General features: G+C 41.8%; 1 protein-coding gene across 2 annotated transcripts; it reads right to left on the bottom strand.

Moving 5' to 3' along the window:
* Positions 1 to 12,160: 12,160 nt before the first annotated feature.
* On the bottom strand, positions 12,161 to 26,494 carry LOC103696281 (histidine-containing phosphotransfer protein 2-like). 2 transcript variants are annotated; one of them, XM_008777846.5, is made up of 6 exons: positions 25,958 to 26,494; positions 25,373 to 25,503; positions 25,211 to 25,279; positions 23,488 to 23,559; positions 13,589 to 13,661; positions 12,161 to 12,422 (listed from the first exon to the last, which is right to left on the bottom strand). In XM_008777846.5, exons 1-6 carry the CDS (start codon positions 26,015 to 26,017, stop codon positions 12,378 to 12,380), a joined length of 450 nt encoding a protein of 149 aa, XP_008776068.3. In that variant the 5' UTR covers positions 26,018 to 26,494; the 3' UTR covers positions 12,161 to 12,377. The 2 variants fall into 2 exon arrangements, with proteins under 2 accessions (XP_008776068.3, XP_008776069.2); XM_008777847.5 differs by lacking the exon at positions 13,589 to 13,661 and having other exon boundaries at positions 25,958 to 26,415.
* Positions 26,495 to 27,286: the final 792 nt, after the last annotated feature.

Raw genomic sequence — 27,286 nt, 5'->3', positions numbered from 1 at the left:
TCGACTCCGGAGAAGTATGAGTCGACTCCAAGGAGTCACAGGCAGAAAAGTCAGAGAGCGGTTTTCGACCCTGAGATTCGAGTCGACTCCTGTGGAACGCGAGTCGACTCCGATGGTTGGCAGGTCGACTCCAAAGGTAGTGAGAGTCGACTCTCAGAGGAACACAAGGAAAAAGTCAGAGAGCAGTTTTCGGACTCTGAGATTCGAGTCGACTCCCGCATTGCACGAGTCGACTCCGAAACACCGCGACCCCAAAGAAGACAGAAGACCAATTTGCTGTCTCTGAGATTTGAGTCGACTCCCAGACAGCTCGAGTCGACTCCAAGGCAGCGCTTCACCAAAAACACAGAAGACTAAGTTTCGGAAACTGAGAGCCGAGTCGACTCCGGAACAGTTCGAGTCGACTCCAAGACTGGACGAGCCAAAAGACAGTAGATCGAGAGTTCGGGCTCTGAGCGCCGAGTCGACTCCCAGGATTGTCGAGTCGACTCGAGTGGACCAAGTTCAAAAATAGATCCACGGACTTCATGGGATGAGCCGACTTCGAAAATGCCAAGTCAGCTCCAGAAGTTGGCGAGTCGACTCCGGGTCAAGTCGAGTCGACTCCCAGTCGAAGAGGCGACTTTAATTCAAATCCGGAACAGTTGCCAAGTCGACTCCAGAAAAGCATGAGTCGACTCTCGCTACAGCCGAGTCGACTCCTGATCGCGCGAGTCGACTCCAACCCACCAACGGACATATTGTCAGGCTGTGCAGAGTGTGCAGAACGGGCAGAAAAAGGTCTCTAACGGCTAGTTTCCGTGGAGGATGGCTTAAATAGCCACAGAAGACTGTAGCAAAGTAGAGAACAACTATTCCACTCAAAGTAATCAAGCTTTCACTCTCTGCAACCTGGTTTTCAACGGAAAAGAGGGAAGAGCAACATTAACTGCATCCACCTACTTCTTCCCAACATTGAAAGAGATCTCCTCCTGCATTCAAGTCGATCAGACATTCAAGAGGAGACCCGAAGTTCAAGAAGCCCTACTCTACTCCAACTCTAACGTGTTTGAGGGCTTCTAACTTCTCTTTTGTTTATATTGTTATTTATCTGCTTTTGAGAAGCTCTGTTTTTCTGTTACTCCTTTTTACTTCCATCTTGTCTTTGCTTGGTTCAATCGGGGGATTGAATCAAGGGTATTGAGGTTGGTTGGTGAGCCGAGTGTAAAACCAACGTGTAAGAGTTCGATTGTGATCCCGGAAAACAATCGGGTTGGTTCTAGTCGGTGAGCCTGGGAAAACCGACCGAGTTCGTTGTGAGCTCGTAAAACAACAAGTTTGGTTGTGAGCTTGGAAAACAACCGGCTGTAATCCAAGGGGTTATAGTGAATTCCCAAGTGAGACTTGGGGAGTGGACGTAGGAGCAAGGGTTAGCTCCGAACCACTATAAAACATTGTGTTTGTGATTGTTTGTCTCTCTCTATCTCTCGCATTTCATTCACCGCACATAGAAACTAATTAATCATCTCGCAAAAGCATTAATTAGTTATCCACAAAAGTTTTAATAGCCAAATTATTTTAAAACCCAATTCACCCCCCACTCTTGGGTTGTCTATCTGGGCAACACTTTGCTTGCGGCTGAACCAAGGAAAGGGGAGGAGAGGGGGCCACGAATTGGAGAGGGAGAGGCTTCAATGAATGCCCTAGGTCAGCCCCACGCCTCCTCTTAAATAGCATGTGGAGCTCCTACTTTGTAGGAGCTCCTTAATTAAATTCCAAGAGGGGCGCCGGCCCCTCTTCTTTGCCGCACCAAGCAAGGAAAAGGAGGAGGGGCGTGTGCCCCTCCTTCATGGTTAACCTAATCCTCCTCTAAGGAGGATTAGGAAGGTCACTCTTGGTTAGGTCCTAATCTAATTAGGTTTGGACCAAGGGTGAACCAATTTGGGTTTTAATCTAGGTAAGTCCTAATCCAATTAGAACTTGATGAGCCATGACTCAATTGAACCCTTCAATCCTAATCTAATTAGGAGTCATCTTGATTCATTAGATTAATAATTAATTGGGACTTAAGAAGTCCTAATCCCATTAGGATTTATTTAATTCTAGTCCTAATCCAATTAGGACTCTAATTTGAATTCGAAGTCCTAATCCGATTAGGACTCTAGAAATCCTACTCCAAGTAGGAATCCAAATTTAATTCAAAACTCCTAATCTAATTAGGATTATAGGAATCCTACTCCATGTAGAAATCCTAGTCCTACTCCAAATAGGATTTCCAGTCCAAGTAGGAATCCCAGTCCAAGTAGGAATCCCAGTCCTAATCCAATTAGGACTCCAAGAATCCAACTCCAAGTAGGACTCTTGTTTCAAGTCCAATTAATTAATTCCCTTTGTTCCTTCTTCAACTTATTATCAATCGAATTGATTACTTGTGATTCCTAATCACGATTCAACCATCGGATCGGTCAATGCCTCTAGTGTGTGTGACCCCATAGGTTCTACTCTGACTGGTAGTGAGATATATTGTGATCTCTATCACAATATCATTGAAAGCTCCTTTCAATGGGTCGGAACGATTCCAACTCTACTCATTAGGGTTTATCGATCATCAAGATAATCCCTATGAGTCCCACCATCCACCAGTGACACCTAGCAGCATGTAGTGGCTATCCAGCAGAATAGAATGATGAACCTCTAGGTGCAGTTATCATGTGATACAGTTCTTCTATCGTAGATCCCTACAAGACGGAGGTCATGGATAACTCGTCAAACTCCTTCGTCTGTCATATGTCAAGATTTATTCGACTTAAGTTCGAGAGCGGAGAACTCTTTCTCCACTGTGCAATCTGCCCCGGCCGAGGTCTTACGAACTCAGTCTTATAAATCACATAGGATCTCTCCTTATCTATCAAGGTCGATAGATTCCTTGTAGATGCATACCCTACTCCTACAGTGAACCTACTGCAGCCAATCTACACTGCATGGACCCATATGGCTAGAGACCATGTATTTGTGCAGTCAAACTATAATAACCTCACTGTGAGTAGCCGAAGCATCGCAGGTCAAAGGACCAGTCACACTACTGCAACATCAAGCAAGTCACAAACGAGTGGATAGACATCCAAGTGACTTCTTGTGTTGGTCACGCTCAGTACCCTTGTTCTCTAACAAGCACTTGCACAATTGCTCCAATGTCCCTACACTGTGGACTCAAGACTCGTCCATCAAAGAAAGCAATATGTGCACTAATCTCAGCGGATCAATCACCGTCCTCGTGATGATCCATCGATCAGGAGCAATTCACTAATTAATCACCAATGACACATGCCTCAAATTCTCAACTCTTGAGAATATGCGTCATCATCTTATTAATTCCTTGGACGATTCATGGACACATAAGAACATGAATGAAAAAGATGCCTTTTATTTATTCAATAATAAATAGTCAAGTACAAAATTATGTCCTAGAATAAAATAATGCGTCAGCCAAATTGGCTTCTAGGGCATACTTCTAACAATCTCCCACTTGCACTAAAGCCAATTAGCCATAAATCTAAGCCCCATCTTCTCAAGATGCGTTTTAGTTTTCTGCTGAGTTATCTGCTTAGTGAATGGGTCCACCATATTTTCTGTGGAGTCTACTTTTTGATCCTCTACTTATTTTTTTTCGAGGTAGTCGCTTATTAGGTTAAACCTTCGCTCTATGTGCTTCGGTTTCTGGTGAGACCTTTGGCTCCTTAGCTAGTGCTATGGTGCCTTTGTTATTGCAGAAGAGTGCTATGGCATCTGATGGCATTACACCTTATTCTGCAATGAACCTTTTTAAACCAAAAGGTTTCCACTGCACCCTTAGAGGTGGCTTATCATTCAGCTTCTAAGGTAGAATCTACAATGATTGGTTGTTTGGAACTCTTCCAATTTACTAAACCATTATTGCACATATTCTGATGTAGACTTTCTACATCAATATGTGTGCATCCTTCTACCTTCAACTCTGATATTCTTCCAAAGACCAAGAATAAATCTTTAGTTCTTCTTAAGTACTTAAGAATATTCTTCACAGTTATCCAGTGCTTCTTGCTTGGATTTGACTGATATATGCTCGTGACACTCACAACATATACTATATCATTTCACGTACATAGCATGGTATATATGAGGCTCCCTATAGCCGAAGCATAAGGGATCTTGCTCATCCGCTGAATCTCTTCAGATGTGTTAAGGCACATCTTCTTGGAGAGATTTATCCCATGCCTAAGGGGTAATAATCCCCTTTTAGAGGTTTCCATGCCGAACCTCTTCAGCACTCCCTCTATATACATATTCTGTGACAGGACAAGCATCCTTTTAGATCTACCTTTATAGACCTTTATTCTCAAAATATAGGATGCTTCCCCAAGGTCTTTCATGGAGAACTCTTTTAATAATCAGACCTTGACCGAGGTTAGCATGGGAATATCATCCCCTATCAGGAGGATGTCATCCATGTACCGTACGAGAAATACGACAGCACTCCCACTAACCTTTTTGTAAACATACGGTTCCTCTTCGTTTTTGATAAAATCAAACGTTTTGATTGAGTCATCAAAACGAGTGTTCCAACTCCGAGATGCTTGCTTTAGTCCATAGATGGACCTTTGCAGCTTGCAGACCTTGTGATCTCCATCACTGGAAGTGAAACCCAAAGGCTGTTCCATATAGATATCTTCATTAAGATATCCATTCAGGAATGCAGTTTTCACATCCATCTGCCAGATTTCATAATCATGAAATGCTGCAATGGCAAGCAATGTTCGGATGGATTTTAACATGGCTACAGGTGAAAAAGTCTCCTGATAGTCAATGCCTTCGCGTTGACTATACCCTTTCGCCACTAGCCTTGCTTTACAGGTCTCTACCTTTCCATCCGAACCTATCTTCCTTTTGTAGATCCATTTGCATCCAATAGGTACAATACCTTCTGGTGGATCTACTAGGGTCCAGACTTGGTTGGAATGCATGGAGTCTAACTCCAATTATTTCTCGGAATCGATATCAGATATCGCCTCGTCATAGGTTTTGGGATCTTGTATGTGATCCCTATCTCCCACTAAGAACATTTCCTCGGTATCCTCTTCTAGTATACGTAAGTATCTATCAGGAGGATGGGAGACCCTACTAGATCTGCGAGGTAATTGAGGAACATCGTGTACTGGCTTAATATAAATAGGTTCTATAGGCACAATGGTTCGTTGCTATTTAGAGACTTTCTCTTCAAGCTCAATTTTCCTCCCACTATCTCTGTCAAGGATAAACTATTTTCATGAAGATAGCATCTAGGCTCACAAACACATTGTGATCCTTTGGGACGAAAAGTCGTATCTTAATGACTCTTTAGGATATCCTATAAAACGAGCATTAATTGTCCTATCCTCTAGCTTGTCTGCCTGTAGTCGCTTGACGTGGGCCGGACATCCCCAAATCTTGAGATGACCAAGACTTGGTTTCTTACCATGTCATATCTCATATGGTGTGGTAGGAACGGACTTTAGAGGGAACTCTATTCAATAAGTAAATAGCTGAAAATAGGGCATCTATCTAAAGAAACAAGGATAAATTAGTGAAGCTCATCATGGACCGGACCATATCCAATAGAGTCTGATTCCTCCTCTTTGACACTCCATTGAGCTGAGGTGTACCAGGAGGAGTCCATTATGAAACTATAACATTCTCCTTGAGATAATCACGAAACTCTCTATTAAGGTGTTCACCTCCTCGATCTGATCGAAGAACCTTAATGAGTTTTTCTGTTTATTTTTCTACTTCATATATTAACTTTTTGAAACTTTCAAAAGTTTCAGATTTGTGTGTCATACACATATCCATACCATGAGTAATCATCGGTAAATGAAGTAAAAATTACAACCCCTAGCTTTCACATCGAATGGGCCACACATATCAGTGTGTACTAGGGTAAGTATTTCAGTGGACCACCCTGTGTCCTACAAAGGATAATTTGGCCATCTTTCCTTGAAGGCAGAATTAACAAATCGAATATGACTCGAAAGTCAATGAGCCCAAAAGTTCATTTTTTTTTCAATTTGTTTATTCTGTCTTCTCCTATATGGCTAAGCCTGATGTGCCAGAAATACTTTGGATTTATCTCATTTCTGGATCTATTAGATCCTATGGTATTGACTGTTTGCTCAGATACATTCACAGATACATCCATATGTATGTGATAGAGAATGTCAATCATAAAACCACGTTGAACTAATTTATTTCTCAAATAAATGGAACAGTAGTCTTATAAAAATCTTTTTTGTACTAAACAAAATACAGAAATCAAATTTCTGCTAGCAATAGGTAATAGTCCCTAAGTATCCTGAGCATATCTGACATACCTTCTGAAGGTCTGTCACCCTTCATGTTTTTATGCTTTCCATGTATGTAGGACAGTTCCTCTTCCAATGGCCGTCCATGATGCAAATGAAAACATTTTTCCTTGCAATTGGCCCTTTTCTTGGAACTTCCTTACTTGGCGTTTTCTCAGTCTTCTGTTTCTTCGCAGGCTTCTTCTTCTTCCAAATAGACTCTCTCTTTGAATTAGAAACCAACTCGACAGCGAGAACGATGCCCTTTGAACTCTTCAATATCCCTAAGGTAGTTACCAATTTATTTAACAATTCTGTTTTGGTGCATACAATCTTGTTCATATGATAATTTACTATAAACTGTTCATATGAAGCTAGAAGGGATTGTGGGATCAAATCCGTTTGCAATTCCTTGTGCATGGTCATGCCGAGCTTCTCAAACTTCTCTAAGTCCTTTATCATGGTCAAACCATGATCATGGATAGACTGCCCATCACGCATCTTGGCCTTGAAGAGCCTCTTGGACATTCAAACCAAGCTGTGTGACTCTGATCACCATACAACTCTTGCAGGTGTTTTAATATGTCCTTGGCAATCTTCATGTTCTCATGCTGACATTATAATTTATTGGACATGGATGCCATTATGTAGCACCTAACTTTATTGTCATCGTTCATCCACTTGGCATGCGTCTTACGCTGATCAGTGATCGGACAGATTGGTAATACAGGGATTCCATGGTCTAGCTCATACCCTAATTTCTCACAATTCAAAACTATTTTGAAATTTGCTGAGCCAGTCTTTATAATTGGGTTTGGTCAAACGGTTGTTCTATAGGATATGAGTTAAAAATATAGAAGCTGACATTATAATCCTCATAGAGTAAAGATTCTAGTTAAAATTTTGTACTTGATCCACCGCCGACCCGGCCACATCCGCCTCAGCCTCGGCAAACTCCTCCTCGGACGCGAGGGCAGCGGGAACCTCGTCGTCGGAGTCGGTGCCCAACCCCATCCTCGGACGAACCATTGAGAGATCGAACTGGGGGCAGAACCGAGCCATCTGCCTCCGAAAGTTGTCGAAGCCACGGAGGAACCCATCCACGGTCTCCTCCTCCAGCATGTTGCGGAACTCGTCTGAGTCCTTGAAGAGCTCCACGGCATGCTCAGCTTGCTCGAGTGCCCTCCTTTTTCGGGCCTCCAGTTGCTCGATCTTCAGCCGCAGGACCCCGCCCTCGTATTTGAGGCCCGCAATCTCGGACTGAGCCTCCGCCAGACGCGCCTCCGAAGCGCGCAGGGCCGACTTGGCCAAAGAATGAGCAGCCCTTTCCTCCTCGAGCTCCTCAACAATGGCCAGTCGCCCGGCCTCCGTCGCTTCCCTCCGCGCTTCGGCCTCAGCCAGCGCGGCCTCCAACTCAGCGACCCTCTTCTTGGCCGGCTCCAGCTGCCGGCTGAGTCGCCGAGTCTCCTCCTAACATCCTTGGGCGATGAATACCAAGGTGTCGACTTCATGAATGTGCTGCAAGAGAAAAGAGAGAAAGCGATTATAAGTAAAAAACATACAATATGTACGCTAGTAGCCGAAGGAAGATTAAGAGAATGGCTTACCCGAACAGTATTGCGGTAGGTACCGTCGACAATCTCTTCCAGCGATAAGTTCTGGAACTCGGCCCAGTCTGCTGGAAGCATAGCGCGCCGAAACACTGCACGTGCGACATCGGCATCGTGGAAGGCCGAGCTCCCCTCAAGGAGTGGGGACCCTGGCTCGGCTGATTCCCCCCTTCGGCCCCTTGAAGAGCTCGGCTCGTCCGAGCTTGGGATCTCGGGGCCCCTGCTCGGCTCGGGCCCCGAACGCCGCGGCTGGATTACTGTCGGCCCTCCCCGCCGGGCGACAGGGACAGGACAGGATGGGGCCGCCGAGCCCGCATCACCGGCGGCCGACACCCGCCCTCGAGCGGCTGCGGAGACCCCCGCCTCCGGGCCTCCCATCCCGGCCGAGGTAGAAGCGGCGGCCGACTTCGACTTCTTCCGAGGCTGGGGAATAGCCCCGCCGGCCTCGGCCTCCCGCCTTTTCAACCGGGAGAAGAGGGAGGTGTTGCTGGTCGGCATGTGAGGAATGTCTGAAGCAAAAAAGATTTTTCTAAGTGTCAGACCAACATTAGAAGAAGCAAGAGGAAGAAACAGATAAAGCAAAGACGAAACAATGCGACTACTCTTACCCTCGGGACGCGCCGAACTCAAGCCAACGCTCGCCAAGGCGTCCTCTCTTAGGAGCTCGGTCAGGTTGAACCCCTTCCCGAGGCCCCGCAGGACGTCAAGGACCCTCTGGTCCCTCGCCGAGGGCTCGGAGAGCCTGTTAAGGGCCTTCAGCCGGGGGTTCCCCCACCTCGGGTCAAATCCCCATGGCACCCTGGAAAAGCGACATACCACCCCGAAAGGCGAAGTATAGCCACCCTCCATCCGCCGGGTTTGTCTTTAGTAAGAAACACCGGCGGAAAACGCTCACCGAAGTCGGGATCCCATGTGCAAGACAAAGGAACAAAAATCCGACTATGGTCCTCCACGAGTTCGGAGCGAGCTGTGCTGGGACGAGTTGGTACTCCACCAGCAAGCTGTTCACGAACTCGTGTAAGGGGAACCGCAAGCCGGCCCAGAGCGTTTCACGATGAATCGCGATCCGACCTGGGGGCGGCCGCGTCACCCTATCCTCCGGCCCTGCAGTTTCGAGACGAAACCCGGGCTGAAAAAGAACCGGGAGCGGATTAACTCCAGCTCCTCCCCCGACAGACTAGACCCGACTTCCTCCGAACCAAAACCCATTTTGGAGAAAACTGAAGTAACCTAAAGACAAAAGAGACGGAAAAAGGAGAAAGAAGAAGAACCCCCTAGCTAACACAAGGAAGAAACCTACGGGGGGAGTCGCCGGAAATCGCTCCGAGCACCACCGGCGAGATTCTGTTGAGAAAGAGGACGAAGGTGGAGACGGCGAAAAAGAGAAGGCAACCGAACAAGACTCCTCTTAGGGCTGGTTTGGGGGGGTTTATATAGACCCCTCTAATGGCCCAGATCGGCGGGTTCGGTTTCCACCCCCCGTCTGGATTAGGCCACGTGTCGGCCTCGGAAGCCGAAACACCGCATTCATTCCGGATCGATGCCTCGAGCGCAGAACCGAGGCGTCGTCCCATCGGATCTCACAACATCATCATGGATCCGCTGCGCCGGATCGCTCCGAAAGGCGAGCAGATGCCGCCCCCCTCGCTTCATTTAAGAAGCCCCAGGACGCGTGGAGCGCCGATGTAATCTTAGCCTCCCAAATCCCCGTTCGGCCGATATGAGATTAAATGCGTCCGACCTCTAGTAATTGGCCTAATCCTCGATCCCGGACTACCGGCTCGGCTTTAAATCTCGAGCGGCTGATCCAACGCCCGACCTCAAGGCGATCGACCCAATAAATCTCTAGATCGCACCACATGTCTGCCTCGAAAACCAATACAGCATACTTATCTAGGAAAGACGCCTCGACTGTAAGATCGAGGAGCCACCCCATCGGATCCTGGGACCCCATCATGAGTTCGCCATACGAAACGATCATGAAGAGCCAAAAGGTGCAACCCCCCCGTTATAAATGCTTCGGGATGCGTGAGGGCGCCGACATAATTCAACTCTCCTCGATCTCAGTTACCGTAATAAAGACTTCTACTTCCCACGCCCGAGCTCGCAAGCGGCTCGAACTCGGAAGTCGGGGGTAGTGTTGGGGGAGCGCAGCTTCCCCCCCGAGTGCATGAGAACCTTGCCGTCAGAGGACCGGATGACGGCCGACCTCGAGCGGTCGAGCTCGGTGCCCGACCCCGGAACATCCGACCCGAAGAGCTCCCGACCTCGGAAGTCCGCCCTCACCGCCCACCTGCCGCAGTTGCATCCTGCCAAAGTCTGGTCAGGGGCCGTACCCTGCCACCGCCTCTGGCATTTAATGTGCATGACCTCTGCAAACCCCCGACTAACTCAACAATTAATGTGTATCTCCGACTCACTCAACAATTAATGTGTATCTCCGACTCACTCAACAATTAATGTGTATCGCCGGTTCACTCAACAATCAATGCGCATGGCTCCTGTTATCAACGGATCCTCAGTCCTCCACGGCAAATCGGCTCGGCAACGTTCAGTCAGCCGTGACAACTCTCTGATCCCGGCCTCACCTCCGACATCGAAGCATTAATTCACCTGATCGCGCACCAACTCGAGCGACGTGCTAAGCCGTATGGCGACCTCGCCCCATCACATCACAGGTAATCCGACCCCCTATAAAGAGGAACCCCTCCTTCTCAATGGGGGGTGGGACTCAGAAGAAAGGAAGCAGAACGCTTCTTCCCTCTTCTTCTCTCCCAAATTTAAACCCCCTCTAACTTAAGCATCGGAGGGCCGGCGCCGGAAACCCCGGCCACCGGCTTTTTGCAGGTCCCCCCTCCACGGAGGACGCCGCTCGCCGATAGATCGCCGCCCACCAGAGTTCGCCGAAGCTCCTTCTCCTCAGCCGACGGCCACCCCCGGGTCCAATTTCCAGCAACAAATAGAATAAAAAAGGAGAAAAAAAAAGTTAATTCTATTTCTAGTAGTAGATCCATAATAATAAAAAAATGTGATTATTTCAGAAGAAATGAAACAAAAAATACAATAGAATCAGGCAGAGGTGGACTACATACACCGATTAGCCACTAAACGGACAAACACTTTGATCTTGATAGTATAATCAAAGTTGCAATGAAAGACTACCGTCAATGCAGCTGGATTCGCTAAATCCTACAGCAAGTATTCTCAGACAGCAAAGGCTAGATCTCTACACTTGCTTTGGATGAAGAATATATGATGGACATCGGGAGCATCCAAAAAAAAATGGATTTGCTTAAAGCAATTGGTCACTGTGGTGACAAGTACACGCGTGCATAAAATTTATGCTAGGCCTGCTTGATTACATATTCAGAAAGTGAGGAGCTTAATATATATCTCATAATTTTTGATTGAGGCAGTTGCACACCTGAAACGGCTATTTGATTATAACATCAATCGATGTCCATTAACATGGGATATTGATGGCATCTGTGATGTATGAAAATATAAAATGTGGCTGAATGTTCCACCTATCTGCCACTTGAAAACGCACCTCACATGTTTTGAAATGGAATTTGCCAGTACTTAATGCCAATGCCAATGCCAATGCTCTACATGTTTGTGATCATGGAACCAAAATGACAATTGTTGAACATATACTTATTATATTATTCCAGCAAATAAATTGGTTCCCCCAAAAAAAAGCTAGATGATTGGTCATTCTTGATTCAAATGCGTATCATTTATAAAGACATATAACAATATAGGATGGGAACACATAATATTTTCTTTTCCAGTAAACTGCCATAACTTTTATATGTGCATTACACATGTTAAATACCGTGCCAATCGAAGCACTTCCTAGATGATGTCTGTTGGATGTTCCATGCGCCATTGTGTGTGTTGCATGGGCTAAACCATCATTAAGTTTTTTACTTTTCAAGAAAAAAAGTATTGCCCCTTTCTGCTGCTTCCCGCTCTCCTCCCTTTCCTTCCTAGTTGCCTTCCTTTCCAATAAACCTCAAATAAAGCCTTGTGAAATGTACATTTTAAAGAAAATAAGCCAATCAATGCAAGACATCCAGACCACGACAAAACAATTTACACAAGTGCAGGACCAAAGCCAACAAGCTTGCCTCTGAATCTTGATCCGAAAACTATTACGTGAACACTGGCTTGAAATGCAGATCAAGCATTATGGCTCATTTTGCAAAGATTCAATTAGTTTAGAGCAGAAATTTTCAAATGATAAAGAACATGACAGTTTATTGTTCGCCACCCTGCAGAAGTTTTGACTTAATTTATGAAACTGAACTTCATACACGATCTCACAATGTATTCTCTGTTGAACAGTCTTACTGGTTACTGCAATGTCCTATAACCACCTAAAGAAGAGTCAAGAAGCTAACTGGGATCATGGGACCAGAAACTCTGCCATCTAGCTTTGCTGTTTAGTTTCATAGGCTTGAATTCTGTTCTCCAGCTGCATCAAACAAAAAAGCCAATGAGAAAAGCCAGAGATGAATAAACAGGTATGCTAATTAAATAAATTACAAGTATCTCAACACAGTTTTTGGTTTGCTAATCATAAAACTAATGATGAAAATATATCAAGAAAAATCCACTGAACTATCTTACTACTGATTTCCTGCATTCATTGTCAGCAGCTGCTGCAAAAACAGGTGAAGAATTTATACAAGAAAATCTACCATGATGCCAACTTGACTCTAAGTTATCATAGGAATTTTCAGAACTATTTAACACCGCCACCAGATAATTTCCTTACAGTGCACTGATTAAGGGTCAACTCCAACTCCCCATCAGTAATCTAGTAAGGCTGCAAGACAAGAAGATCGAAGAAAATGCAGCACCGCCTTAGATATATAATGAGGAGCAGCAATGCCCTCCATATACCCTAGGAATGCCCAAAAGGGCTCAAAACAAAGTGCTTGATGGTCACCATTTCAACCAAGTTAACTGGGTGCGAAGTTGGAAACCTACATCTGGACTTGGGCCAAGACAGGCATCCAAAAAAGCTACCGAAGGCCATTAGGGCCCAACCACCTCCCTGGGAACACTAAGACTGCTATTTGTATATGATTACCATTTAACTCCTCCAAGATTTGCATCTCAGGGGCAAATGCAGACAATAACACCAAGGAACCTCCTCACTGTCCTTTCAAGCAAATTACAAATAAAGATAGTCCTAGTGTTGCGGAGTTCACATCATCAATATGACATCAAGGATAACTGGATTTTCTCCTTCCATGCTGTTTCTAGAAGGAAATGATCAAGCATCAGCAGTGAAGGCTAAGTTCTAGCAGAAATTCTGGCTTCTCTCTTTACGAAGAATCTATGGGTAGCTAAAAAGGAGGAAGCAAAGCACAGGCCAACCCAGATATGAAGATGCCAACCAATCCAAAAACCCCATATTTAGATGAAGCTTGAGGCTGAAGTTTTAATTTCTCCATGGGAGGAGAGAGAACCAATGAAACAAAAAATAGCTGAAATCTCTAAATACATAAATTAGTTTCATGACTTCGTCTAATTCAAAAAAGTTTAAAAAATAATGGGTCATGGAAGACAAAGGTTTTCTCAGATGCAATCCCAATTCCAAATGTAAAATTGAAATTAGTATCTCTAACTTACGTGTAACATGGTCTCAAATTTGCTTCTCAGATGATAATATTCATGCTTGACCACATTCAGAGCCCTCATACACCTGACGAGAAAACAAATTTCCATCAACTTAGGCAAAGGTCCTCAAAAAAATTAGACCTATACACAGTAATGCCAGTTGCTTTGAAGAAAAAGGAGAGAACATGAGACTTGTATCCATAACAATATTCAAGTAACACAAAGATTTCAAAGATTCAGGATTTAAACCACCTCTATCAAAATTGAAGGTTAGATTAAAGTATTTTTGTTTAAACACATCAGGTAAAATAAAGATCCCTATGTTGCTATGTATTTGATATCTTTGACATTCTACATGCATCAATAATAGTCTCCACAAATGGATTAGTCTTATTTTTCAGTCTCGACATTAACAAAACCTATATAATGTGAAGCTTTTTTTTTCTAAAATAATGCTACAATAACCCATATTGTAATTTCTCTCCACATTTATAAAAATAACATCATGTGCCTCATCAGCAGGACTAGCCAGGAATGTCACTTCTATTTCAAAATGGGGAAAGAAATGATTATATAGATTACAGTGGCATCCACTCAGCACAAACTTGTAATGCACCCAATTAAAACCACATAGAACATTTCCATTTTCATCCAGATGATTCATATCTTCCTTGCAAAAAGGAGACAATATAAGAAGTAAAACAAGAAAGAGGTTGGGAGGTGGGCGGAGGGGACATCCTTGAACAAACACAGGCTTATGGAGCATACATTGATTAATTTTTTATGGTTGTCATTTCCCATTTAATAGTGAAGTCTTGTGAGAGAAAGAACAAGATCTATTCCATTGAACTTCAAACCAGTAATCCATCCAAATGGTCATGAAATCAACAATAAGTAAAGAAAAGGCAGGATTTTCCATCTCAATTTAGGCAACAATGAGAGGATTAACGAAAAGCGTAAATGTCATTTGAATGCACTAGCAGTTTAGTTTACTCTTCGTAGTTTCGACAATTAATAAGAGAAAATTGAAAGAAATAATAGTAGAAATCATTGGGATCCATTCATAGTTACCATGCCTAAAGCATGGTATGAATAAAAAGTAAGAAATAATTATGATTTTATATCTTTAAAAGCCTTTTTTTGTGAAAGGGGAAGAGGCAATTGTGGTTGGAAATTTACTAGATATGCATATGTACTTCTTCCATAGAAGAAAAATGGAAAAATAATAAAGGTATAAAAGCATGGGAGATCTGCTGAGGCATCTTTTACAAAGCCCTAAGTGGAATGAGAAAGGAACAAACAAGGTATGCAAATTGTCCAATTTCAACATACACAGATTGTGCATCAGAAGAGGCATGTTATGTTTAATGCGAAATTAGATGAGGGTATATTTCTTGGATACTCAACAACTAGTAAATCTTATAGAGTATTTAACAAAAGAACACTAGTTGTAGAGGAGTCAATCATGTTGTTATAGATTGTATCTGAGTTAGTATCGTCCTAGGTTCAGTTTTAACAATCAACTTTGATGTACTATAAACTAAGTTCCCCCGATACAGTTGAAATTTCGATAGACTTACATGAAACGATAGAGGAAGGGAACATATAAGGTTCAAAACTAATGAATACAGATTGTGTGACAGCATCATTGGTCATGGTGATCCCATGAAGCAATTACATAATAACAATTATAGTACATCTTATACATTTTATTTTTCTTACTCCTCCGGTCTTATCCTTTCTAATATTCTGGGTTAGGATTAACCTAACTTACAATAGCATTCTCTAAAGCATTCCACTCCTTCGAATTTCTTCATCATACTTTCAATCTTATATATAAATATTTATTACTGAACGAAGTTTGCATATTGAAGTTATTATCTTTTCACCAAGGGTTAAACAATGGAGCCAAACATTGTAATTTTGTGATTTTTAATAATACATTCATGTAAAGGAAGTGAGATAATCTCCTGCCCATTCATTACAGCTTGTTTATCCAAGTTTCCTCTAATAATGGTTCACATTTCCTATATCAACACTGATAGACATAATAAATATAAAATATCCTACCAAATACCAAACAATGTTCCCTACCATTTATTGCCTCTAACCTTCTTCAGTGCCAGCCCAACATGTTACCCCCCATGGACATTGCCTCTAAGGCTCTAACCTTCTCCTAGATCTAAAGAAATGAACAAAGGGTAGACAATCATCCAAGAGAACAACTATATTCTATCATTTTCAAGGTTTATAATGACTTTTGGATTATTTACTTCATTTACAGTGAATTCTGTATTGTCATATCTATACAATAAGAGTGCCAATGGGCTGTGCTAACTAAAAGCCCTATAAACCTAGGCCACTCTAAATCAGGTGAAGCTTAACAATTCCTTAGCTAGCTTTGATCTAGAAAACGTGGTTCATTTATCAAGATGGCCAAGATTAGGTGTAGCAATCAAGTTTAATGAGAAACAAGAGTCCTAACTAAGAAAATAGATGTGTATAATATATAAACAATTAATTGAGTTGTCAACGTTAACTATTACATAATGACTATTAGTTACTTTGAAATGTGTATTTGTCATATATAAGCTAACTTTCTTTCGAGGAAAAAAAATGTGGCATAAAAATAAATATTTTTTTTCACATAAAGGAAGAATACCATCCCCTATAAAGAAAAAATGAATGTGAGATTACTAAGAAAATTAATTGGGCACTCGAATTGTGGCCTTTCTTGGTGGCTAGATTGTGCCTGGGCTTCAAATTGAGGTCTCAGCAGAGCATGAACTGCATGACTTGGTCCAAACCCGAAGCATTTATAGCCTTAATGTTTGACTTTGATAGTGTGGAAAAGAAATGGACGAATTTATGAGGTAACAACTAAGCCCCAAATATAAACTGAGTTTAATTTAAATTAAGCTAGGGATTAGGGGTGGATCATGCAATCAGTCATGGATAAACATTTATATTTAGATCAAGCCTACAATAATCATATTTGGAGGTAGATCCAAGAGGGAACCTGATTAAAAGTTGACTTGATTCTACCCCTGGTGATGAAAATTCAAAGAACGATATCTTAACATCATGATTGACTATGATCCAAGGCCAACTAATAATGCATTTAGGGCATAAAGTAGTCTCAATAAACTATTTATATGATAATTATCCTAGGTATAAGGAGTTCTACTTTCATCACTGTCCTAAAGATCAGGGTCCACCCGAGTGCACAGGTTCAAGAAAGCATATCCCTTGGATACAAATAAGTCAAGAAAATCAGGGTCCACCACCATGCCAAGGTCATGAATGAAGAAAGAGAAGAAACAAAGAGGATTAAAAGCAGTTCTAAGTTGGTGGGAATGGGGAAACTTTATCTGGGAAGCAAGAGGGTTAAAAATAATGAAAGAGAGATTAAAGGTTCTCAGCTAATAGAAATAAATATAACAAATTAATAGCATTACAAAAATTGCTAAGAAAGAAAGACAAGAAGCAAAATATAAATATCCATAGTAATTATTATTTTTATTGGAATGTTCCCACTGCCATGAGAAAGAGAGATAACAAATTGCAAAGTGATTGAGCAGTGGGGATTATCAAAGCCATAGAGAAGGCTAAGGAGATCAAAGGTAAGAGAGAAGGGATGAAATGGGGACTAGATCAGGGGGGAAAAATGATGGAGGGTAATTACTAAAGAAAATCCCACTCAATCTGCTTGGTTGGATGAGATTCAGAAGCATATCATGAGAGAGAATAAGAGCAGGATTCAGTGTGCCTTTTGCTACCGGCAGGTACCTGCCAGGGGGTGTTAGGCTGAAATAGAAACAGAACAAGATATATCCTCTTTGATTTGATGAATTATCTCACTCTACAGCATGGGTTGTGGATGTCCAGTTTTGTGGAAATTCAAGATTGTCTCGTAGAGAGTATATCCTACGATTAGAGCATCTCAATTTCATCTATAATCAAAGAGTTCAAGAATGGAGACCAAGGTCCGCCGTACCAGTACCGGTACCGGTCGGCGTACCAGTGGCGGCCCAGACCGGTACGTACCAGTTCCATGCCGGTCCCGTACTGGTCTGTACCAGTCCCATATCGGTTCTCTAACGATAAGCTACATAACGGTCCCAGGCTGGACCGGTACATACCCGCCCATACCGGCCGGTACGGACCGGTATGGCAGACCATGATGGGGACATTTGCTCAGTCATTAACTCAAGATCAGAGGCTTTATTACCTAGGACCACTGATTGGAGACTAGGATTAATGCAAGGCTTTTATTAAACAGCTCCAGCCATACAAGGCTTTCTTGGAGCAACCGATACCTCCAAGGTTCCTTCTAAAAGAAGGATTCCTCAACAGAAAAGAAAGAAGAGAAAAGATAAATTCGTACTCCTATAGGTTCCACTTGGAACACATGCCAACAGATAAATTTCCTTCTCTTCTACAGTCAAAGGAGGATGAATTTGGGAAGAATCTTTCATGGCCTCATTTCCATACATGGAAAGAAAGTTCAAACGGAGGAGCTAAGGAGGAGAAAGCTATACATGGTAGTCCTAGTTTAGGGAGAATAGCAAGAAAATAAATAGTATATGAAGAAGATTGAACACTGGAGGTGGGAGTTGGAAGATTGAATAATGAGAAATGATGATTTACATATGCCTTATTGTTCTCTCGTGGCACAATTCCACGATAGTGGTGCAAGAACTTCGGATCCGAATATTTGGTCCCCTATGAGCTTTTCTAAAACAATTAATCATAAAACATGATTCTTTGTAAAACACACTTTACAAAAACAGGGGGAGAATTGTTTTCTATAAAACTCATTTTTCAAGTTTTATGAGTTGTCAACTTTGGTAAAACAAGTTCTATTAAAGTCAACCACAACCATTTTTGTACAACTCAATCATTTTGAGTTTTTTGTAAATTAATTTTAGCAAAACCTGTCAACAAAACAGCTCCCATCGGTGATTCCTAAGCCCTGAAGCAAGTCTTGCAATCAAGGCTTGCCAAACTGGTATCAAAGAGGGTACTAGCTGGCGGCTAGTTCAATATGGTACAGGTCCAACTATGCCATTCCGGAGCGTATCAACATGGGGAGAGCAGGAGAGGAAGGGGGAGAAGGAGAGAGGAAAAGATAGAGACAGAGGGAGGGAGAGAGAGGAGGGGAGGGGGAGGGGGAGGGGGAGGGGGAGGTCTTGAAAGCCCTCATCGACAGGGGTTCCCCCTATTTCAATTTGAAATACGAGATGCCCTACTTTTTTTTTGTAAATTTCAATTGAAATCGGCAACAATTTGTCAACTTTCTTCAGAGTGAAGTCGGCAAACCATTTGCCAATTTCAATTTGAAATTTACAAAAAAAAAAAAGAGCATCCTATGTTTTGAAACGAAACAAAGACACCCCCAATTTTCACAAGGGGAGGGGGAGAGCAAGAGGGAGGAAGAGAGGGAGGGAGAGAGAGGGGGGGGGGTGGGGGGAGTGGAGATGGAGAAAGAGGGAGGGGGGGAGGGAGGGACTCACCTGGATCTTTCGCCACCCCTGCAACAGCGACCTAGGATTTCGAAAGAGAACGACATGCTTTGAAGTTCGAACAAGGGTGGAGCGTCGAATGGAGCTGCGAAGGGGCCGGAGGAGGTGACGAGAGAGGGATTCGAGCTTCAATCTAGTAGAGAGCGAGAGAGGAGTGTTGAACAAAGCATCAAAATCACCGAGAGGGAAGAGATGAAGCCATAGGAGCTCAAAAGCTGCGGTAGGATTTATGTTTCGAAACAATGGGATGAACTATGCTGGTAACCAACCGGTCCAGTTCGATATGCCCAAAACTGGCCAGTTTTGCATGATTTAATAGACCTTGATTGTAGTAGTGGCTGGATCTACTTCTACCTCATTCATTGAGTATCACATAGCAAATGATGGTATAGCAATGAACAATAGGAAGATACATGAAAAATATAGTCCAAGTAATCTCGATAGTAATCCTTCATGGGATTTGGACTAGTTTGATTTTGAAAACAGATTGACAACATGATTCGAAAAGAAAAATCAGCATCAAGAAGAAAAGAATAACATGATGTGAGTTAAAGTTTCCTTGCAGCATCATCAAGAATGAAGAAAGACCCTTCTAAAAAAACTCCAATCACTTTTATTCTATGACTTCTTTGCTCTTGAAAAGAGATTTATAAAGACCAGTGATCACCGAATTATGCCGAACCTAGCGGTTCGAGGCATAATGAACTGAATCGGTCAATAACCGATATGGTTGAGCCATTCTATTCAATCTACTACACACATACATACATATAAAACCATTGGTCTCCCTCTCAAAGCTTCTCTCCAGCTCCCCCTCTCTCAATTCTTCTCTCTCCTGACAATCTCTCTATTAACAATCTACATCGATTAATGCTGACACCAATGCCCTATCCCTAAATTGATGGTTTGGAAGATCTTTCCCTCAAACAACGCCAATGCTGATGCCCCTCCCTCAACATGCCTCTCCCTCTCCCTCCCTCCCTCTCCCTCTTTCTCCCCTTCATCTTCTCTCTCTCCCCTAGTTCTCCTAGGTTTAGGTTAGAGTTTCTCCATCTCTCCCCTCCTCTTCTCCTGATCTTTTGTCTTTGATACACCTTGGCTTGGTATAGTATGTATAGGTACTATATGGATTAGTTACCGACCATTACGAACCCTGATATTGGTTCGGTGAACCTTAATAGAAGTGGTTTGGTAATGGGAGCTTGAGGTAATTTGCAAGATTGTCAAAACACCTAATCAGTGGCCCCTTCAAATGTCTAGGCAGAGCCTAGGTGGTCAAGCTAATGTTTGGAGTTAAAAAATTCTCCAAAAATTAATAAAGTTTGTATTGTAGCCTTTTATAAGAAAATTAACACAGATGCATGAATTTGAATTGCAGAATACAAATAAAAAAACATTAGATTCAATAAATATACCCTAAAATTTGAAGGTAGTAAATAAATCTTATAGATATAAAGAAACATGGTTAGAATTTAAAGTGATAAATATATCTTTAATATGCACCCTTTGTGAGGGCCCATGGGAGCATATGTTTAGTCCCACATCGGTTATTCGGAAAGAAGAACTTGGGCACTTATACAGGACTAAAAAATCCAAAAAATATCTTCCGACTAGCTATTTCGGGTAAGGTCCTAGATTATTACAAATAATTTCAAAATGGATAATAATTTCAGAATGGATTCGGCCCATGGTTCATGTCGATTAGGGAACATTGCAGGATTGGCTCATTGAGGATGACTACGTGCCGATTGTGGTGTTTGTGATTAGATTTGAATGGATTCAAACTCTTAGTCTGACGAAAACGTCAAAGCTTAAACGAGGAAGTATGTGAGACCCATGCAAGCATGTGTTTAGTCCCACATCGGTTATTCGGAGAGAAGATTTTGGGTACTTATACATGGCTAAGAAATCCAAAAATACCTTCCCATTAGCTATTTTGGGTGAGGTGCTAGGTTTTTACACCTTCCTATATAAAATTGGTCAAAAAGCAATCAGGCACCAGCCTAGGTGATTAGAAGGTTACCCCGCCCGGCAGATAAGAGAGCATCTAGGCATTATAGTTTCCAAGATTTCAGTCAGACTACCTAGGCACCTAGGCAGCTACCTATGACAACAATAGTCATTTCAACCATGTGATGACCAGTTATTCCCTTACTTCTACATGATTCCTTATTTGTATGATAAGGACAACTCTGTTGGCATTAAGTACTGCATGCTCCACTACTTCATTCATGAAACCATAAGCAGAAAAAGTGGCGAATTGTAGATCAAGCATCGTCCACTGAAGGAGCATCCTCTAGCTACCAAGTATATGCTATCACTTGCGCCCTTTCTTTGTGAAGCATTGGATAGTAAACATACCCAACTACCTCTATTCATATAGATGAGCATCAGATGCATGTGTTAACTCCCTGTGGGCCTCTTTCTTTGTACTTTGGTTATGCCAATGTGTTGTTTCCTCTTGCTTTTCTACTTTCTATATTTTCACTTGGTATTTATCTTTCCATTTAGATCTGGTTAAGTTTCATTGTTTTCCTTCAAATATCGATCCACAAACTTAATTCTACTGACCGCTAACTAGCCCTCTGTTGAGGTTTAACCCCTGCTGCACAAATCAGCTGTTTCAGAGCCTCTTCGAATCATTGGTTTCTTTTATCTTAGATTTAATCAGGCTACATACTAATTAGTCAGTTCCTTTTCTATTAGAGAATTCACCTTCTTGATTCATTTTATATAAAAACATGCACTGCTACACATATAATGCATGTGACTATGGAAATGGAATGAATGAATTAGCCAAAAGGGGAAACAAGAGTAATATGCTATAAAAAAGCAGCCTAGTGTGAAAGAATAGAAAAAATGCATATAGCTGTAGGCATGGTATGCCGAACCGGCCAGTACAGGCCGCTACAAACCGGTCCGGCCAGCTACCGGTATGCCGGAGTCGTGAAAACCGGTACAGGCCGGTTTCGTGTCAGAGACGAAGAGAAAAAGAGAGACTGCGGGGAAGAGAGGAAGGGAGACCACCTGTGGCTGACATCGGAGAGTCGCGGAGAGGCGGCGGAGCCTAGCGGGGGGCGGGGGAACCTGCGGGGGTGCGGCAGAGGCCGAGGCTCTCCGATGTCGGCCACAGGTGGTCTCCCTCCCTCTCTTCCCCATGCTCTCTCTCGTTCTCTTCTTCTTCCCTGGCTCCGATAGGGAAGAGCTTCCCGGTTCGTACCGCCCGATTTTGGTACGAACCGAAACTGTACCGGTCCGGTAGGCAAACGGTACACCTACCGGACCCGGTAGGGCGGACCTTGGCTGTAGGTATCTTCTCCATTATGGGCCTCATGGTGGAGTCATGAATGCTCAAGATAAAATTGGAAGAGAAAATAAGAGAAAAAGAAAAGAGAATCAAACTCAGGGTTGGAGTCACACACTTGGGAGTTCCTATTATAGTATTATATTATGGATTCAGATTTGAACTTGGACTCAGAGTTACACCAAACTCTTCTAGTTTCATATCTTCGGATAGAATTAAATTTTCCAGCAACCTATAGGTTGAGTTTCCTCATCCTTGTGCATCAGAAGGTTCCAGGTCCAAGTCTCTCTAGTCTCTCTCCTTTGATGCTTGACATAGAAAGGCTATAAAGAAAGATATCCTCAGCATAAGTTTGGTCCCATCAACATATCCATCTACACTACATGATTTTTTTTTAAAAAAAAAAGGAAGTTTATGATGCATGACTATAGAAATCATTCACTTTGGTTCAGGTTGACTTTAGGTGGACTGTGCACCTAAAGGTGGATAAGCTTTTTTCTTTTTCACAGGACCACGTTTTGGAAAAGGTCTAGCAGGTTCTCACTGGTACTTCTGCACGTTCAAGTAGTGATGTGGGTCAGATCTAACTAGAATTTTGATTTGTGCGATACAGTATATTGTTCTTTTATCATAAAGTTTGTGATATAAAACTTAACTGTTTCTCTCCAGGGAGGTCAATAGCGACAGACCCCACCTCTCTAACTCGGGATTTTAATAAAGCTCTCGTAAGTACCATGCTGAAGAAATTTTCAAAGAGTAAATGCTATGCTAGAAAATTTTTTGAGAAAATATCTTTATGTAGAAGATGCATGGAGCCATTCTAAATTCGTACATCATTCAAAATAATTCAGAGAAACTGAACACAGAATCTACTGACCAAGCATCAGCAAAGAAAAGTTGACTAATTTGCATATTTTGTACATTAGTGACTTTAAGCTGTGGTGGGAGTTTAAAAGATGATGCAGACAGCTACAAAATATCGTATAAGTTGCAATTTTAGGGGAAAAAAATCCATTAAGTTGAGTTTAAAATCAGAACATGATGCTACATACACAGCTCAAAATATGAACGCTAATACTGACCCTTCTTTGTTATTCTCTTCACAGAATTGTCGGAACTGAATGCAGGCCAGTTTCACGTTCTGAGCGCCCACACTGAGAAACAGGGAACCCACTTAGAAACATACAGACAAAGTTCTCAATATAGAAGGAACATAAAACAAGAACTCAGAGGGAGATATCAATGATTTATACACACCAAGTACATCAAAGATTATCATGAGATATAAGTGCTGATATATGACAATGTAATTTAGAAGGTGTTGAACCAGCATGTCATTATGCTAACTGAATCGAGTAAACATTTTAAAGCATTATTTTGACATGAACAGAAGATTGTTTCAACATTTGCATGTGCTTGTGACAACCTTGCAAAACAAAATTCAGGGTATGCTGGTCAGAAAGTCTATGCATGCTTAACACAATAGCATCCAAATTGCCAAAGTGATAAATGTCTATATATAAAAAGTAAAGCCCCCGAGTCTAGCACTTATCCTGGAGCCTGAGGTGTTCCGCTCTTTTTTTTTTATTCTAATCTTTTTTTATTATCTTCTCAAATTGTCAGGCATGGGCCCTCATTGCTGAACGCCTCTTATGAAGCCAGTCTTGCTTTGGAAGACTCGGCCATGGGCCTCAGCCTATTGTGACCCACAAGTTATGTTCTCCAACCCAGGAACTCCACTCCCTTTCACCTCATCTGAATGACACATGCAGAACTCTAATAACTTTTAGGTGAAAATTTTTACGCTTCTTCTACATCTTACTATATATAATGGGGAAGCCCTTCATGTGGCTGCCTACAAGTCTAAAGCAACAAGACTTCAGGACTTCCTTTGCCACTTGGCACCGTTAGCTACTTGAAGTAGGTGCACGTACAGGTGCAAGAGCAAATTTGAGCGGGGTTGCAGCGAAGCAAGTATTTCAAAATTTTTTTTACAATGAAACGATGCAGGATGGGTTTCCAAGAAGATTCCGAAGCCGGTGCAACAACCTAAAAGAAAGAATCCTGCTGCTAAGGCAGCACTGCTTTGCCCCCTTCCACCCAAGCGAGCGAGCGAGCATGAGAGAGAGAGAGAGAGAGATTGTGTTCCTAGCCCAATCACACCATCAAAAATTTAAAAACTCTAACATGTGAACCACTAGTTAGGTCAACACCACAAAGATTACAAAACAAAATTGAGAAATCTAAAACGAAAAATACTATTTAATGGCCTGTTTGGTACTCTTGCTGTTTTTGTTTGGTTCAGTCTAGTCCAGTTTTCTTCTCGGATCTTTGAAAATAACACAAAAAAACAAAAGTAGTACCAAACAGGTCCTAAGCTAAATAATTTTTCAAGGTTATCTAGCTAAGTGACAAGGATGTGGTGATTTCAGCAATCAATAAAACTAAAAGATACTCAGAAATGGATATGAACGTCATACTGAAAAGCAATTTTATGCCTTCTGCAATTCATTTTGTGATATATGATCAACGCAAAATCAACATAACTAACAGCCAATTCTCGTTCAAGAATTCTACACCATGAAATGATGCCTAATAACAACAGAGTAACAACAGAAGGAAAAGGGTTGTTGCACACCACAAATAGCCAAATGATTGTCTCAAAAAAATCATTAGCATACAGCAAGGTAGCAATTATGCCAGTTCTGCCACCCACGCAGCCATAAGAACATACTGAAATATTAAAGTCAAACTACCAAAAAAAAAAAAAAATGAAAGCCAAGAAAAAAGGGAAAGGACAACAACCTGGAGCTGCTTCCTTTGAGTTGGTGAACATAAGCATCCACTTTTGAGTAATCAACAACAGCTTGATCCCTGCACAACAAGCATACTACACCTTTTCAGCGAATCAGCAAAAAGAGGTCAAAATCTACACCCAACCAGACACAACAAACATGTGGAAAATACATTAATTTGGTCAGCTCTGCAAGTATCCTCTCTGAATCCTCGCAAAACAAGGTGACCACCTCTGCCACGAAGCCAGGGTTGCTCCCGTCTTGTAGCATCTGAAGCTGCTGGAACTGTTCATCCAACAATCCCTGAAACAAGAAAAAAAACAAATGGCTAAGGGTCACATAATCAGCGTATTCTCTTATCTCATACCAATCGTCACACCCTAGTCCACTCAAATCAAGTACTTCGAAAAAACACAACGAAAATCTTGATTTATTGAATCAAATACGAGATTTTTGAATTAATGGTATATAAATATAAAAGAACGATAGAACGAACAACGAAATTTTCAACCAAATCAAAGTCAACTATGTAGATTTTAACGATCCAAGATGCCAAAAACACTAAAAGACCAATAAAGAATTAGCAGAAATAGACTTCCTAGAGATCTATGAACCAGATTACAAAATCATACGAAATCAAAACTAACAAGAGAACCAAAACATAGTTTTTTCACAAGAAACCAGGAATTAAAACCCTAAATGGTAATAAATGATTCCAAACTACAGAAAAATCGGATGCACTCAGGGATTCGAGTACCTCTGCGAACATGGAGTTCACCAATCCATTCAGCTTCTCCTGGAGAGCCGTTGGAGCCATTGAGAAAAAGATCCAGAGACACAGAGAGAGAGAGAGAGGAGAAAACAAGAAACAATGGCAGGGCAGAAGAGGTATAAACTTTCCATACAAAGCTATCAGAGAGAGAGAGAGTGGTCGGGGTGACTAAAATAAAAAATAAATAAATGAGATGATAAATCATAAAATAATAACAATAAGAAGAAGGAGTATGCATCAGACAATGTTAGGGGGTGTTTGTTATTCCTACTCCTCTGTCACTTTTGGAGGTGCAGAGAGACAAGCATCATCTCTGGCACCTGTTCTGATTCCCAGATTACACTCTTTTCTCTTTCTTTTTTTTTTCTTTTTTTTCTCTATCTTAATCCTTTTTTAAAGCAAGAGGAAGTGATTGTTAGACTTGGAGGAAGGACTTGGGTTGCGACTTTGCTGACATGGTGGTCTTCTACTTTTGAGGGTGTAAACGAATGGAGACACGACGTATTTGGTTAGTTGACGCATGGCTGAGAGCCCCAGGACTAGGAGCATCTTTGTACTTTTTTTAATGAAATCTTTTAATGGGCCGGTGGATACGCTTTTAATTTTTCACAGATACGCTCGTTCGGGTTGTCTCCCTCGAACAGAGATGCTTGCACTTGGAACAGGATGTATATCATGTCACGTGGAAGCAAAAGCAAAAACAAAAGGAAAAGCATAAAAGAATACAACAAGGATGGATGGCTATGATTTGAGTTCAATAAATTTTAATTGAAGTGTCGTAGTAGATGCCAAAGAAACCTGGCGTTCCGTAGATTCGCACTTCTTGGAAGAGATTTGAGTATAAATCATATAACCGGACAAAAAATACCATAAAAATTATTACGTAGTATTATACAATAAAATATAATAAAATGTAATATATATTAATATATAAATATGTAATATAGTATAATATTACTTAATATCAGTTACAACTATCTTAAAAAAATAAATGTAAACCAACAGATTCAAGATCTTGCCAAACTATAAATATTTTCTAGCATTATCATTGTTAATCATTATATAATATTAAATATTTATAGATAGGTCCATGAATGGGTAGGTTTCCTATTGAACCAACCTGGTCCTAGATCAATTAAACCCCCTCAAATCCACTTTTGAAGACTTATGGATCGGGATGGGATCAAAGATTAAGCCCAATTTAAGAATTAGGTTACATATCCGTTTGTAATTTCTAACCCAATCTAACCGGACCAAGCCAATGTGTCATGTGGGTCTGAAACTGTTTTCTCCTTAAGCATTAATCTCCAAATT

The sequence above is a fragment of the Phoenix dactylifera genome, chromosome 11, assembly GCF_051530095.1.
Source record: "Phoenix dactylifera cultivar Ajwa chromosome 11, Ajwa_hap1_PhDact_Kaust_v1.1, whole genome shotgun sequence".
Taxonomy (NCBI): Eukaryota; Viridiplantae; Streptophyta; class Magnoliopsida; order Arecales; family Arecaceae; genus Phoenix; species Phoenix dactylifera.
Note: the sequence above shows the minus strand (reverse complement) of the source record. Positions and strands in the feature narration are given on the sequence as shown.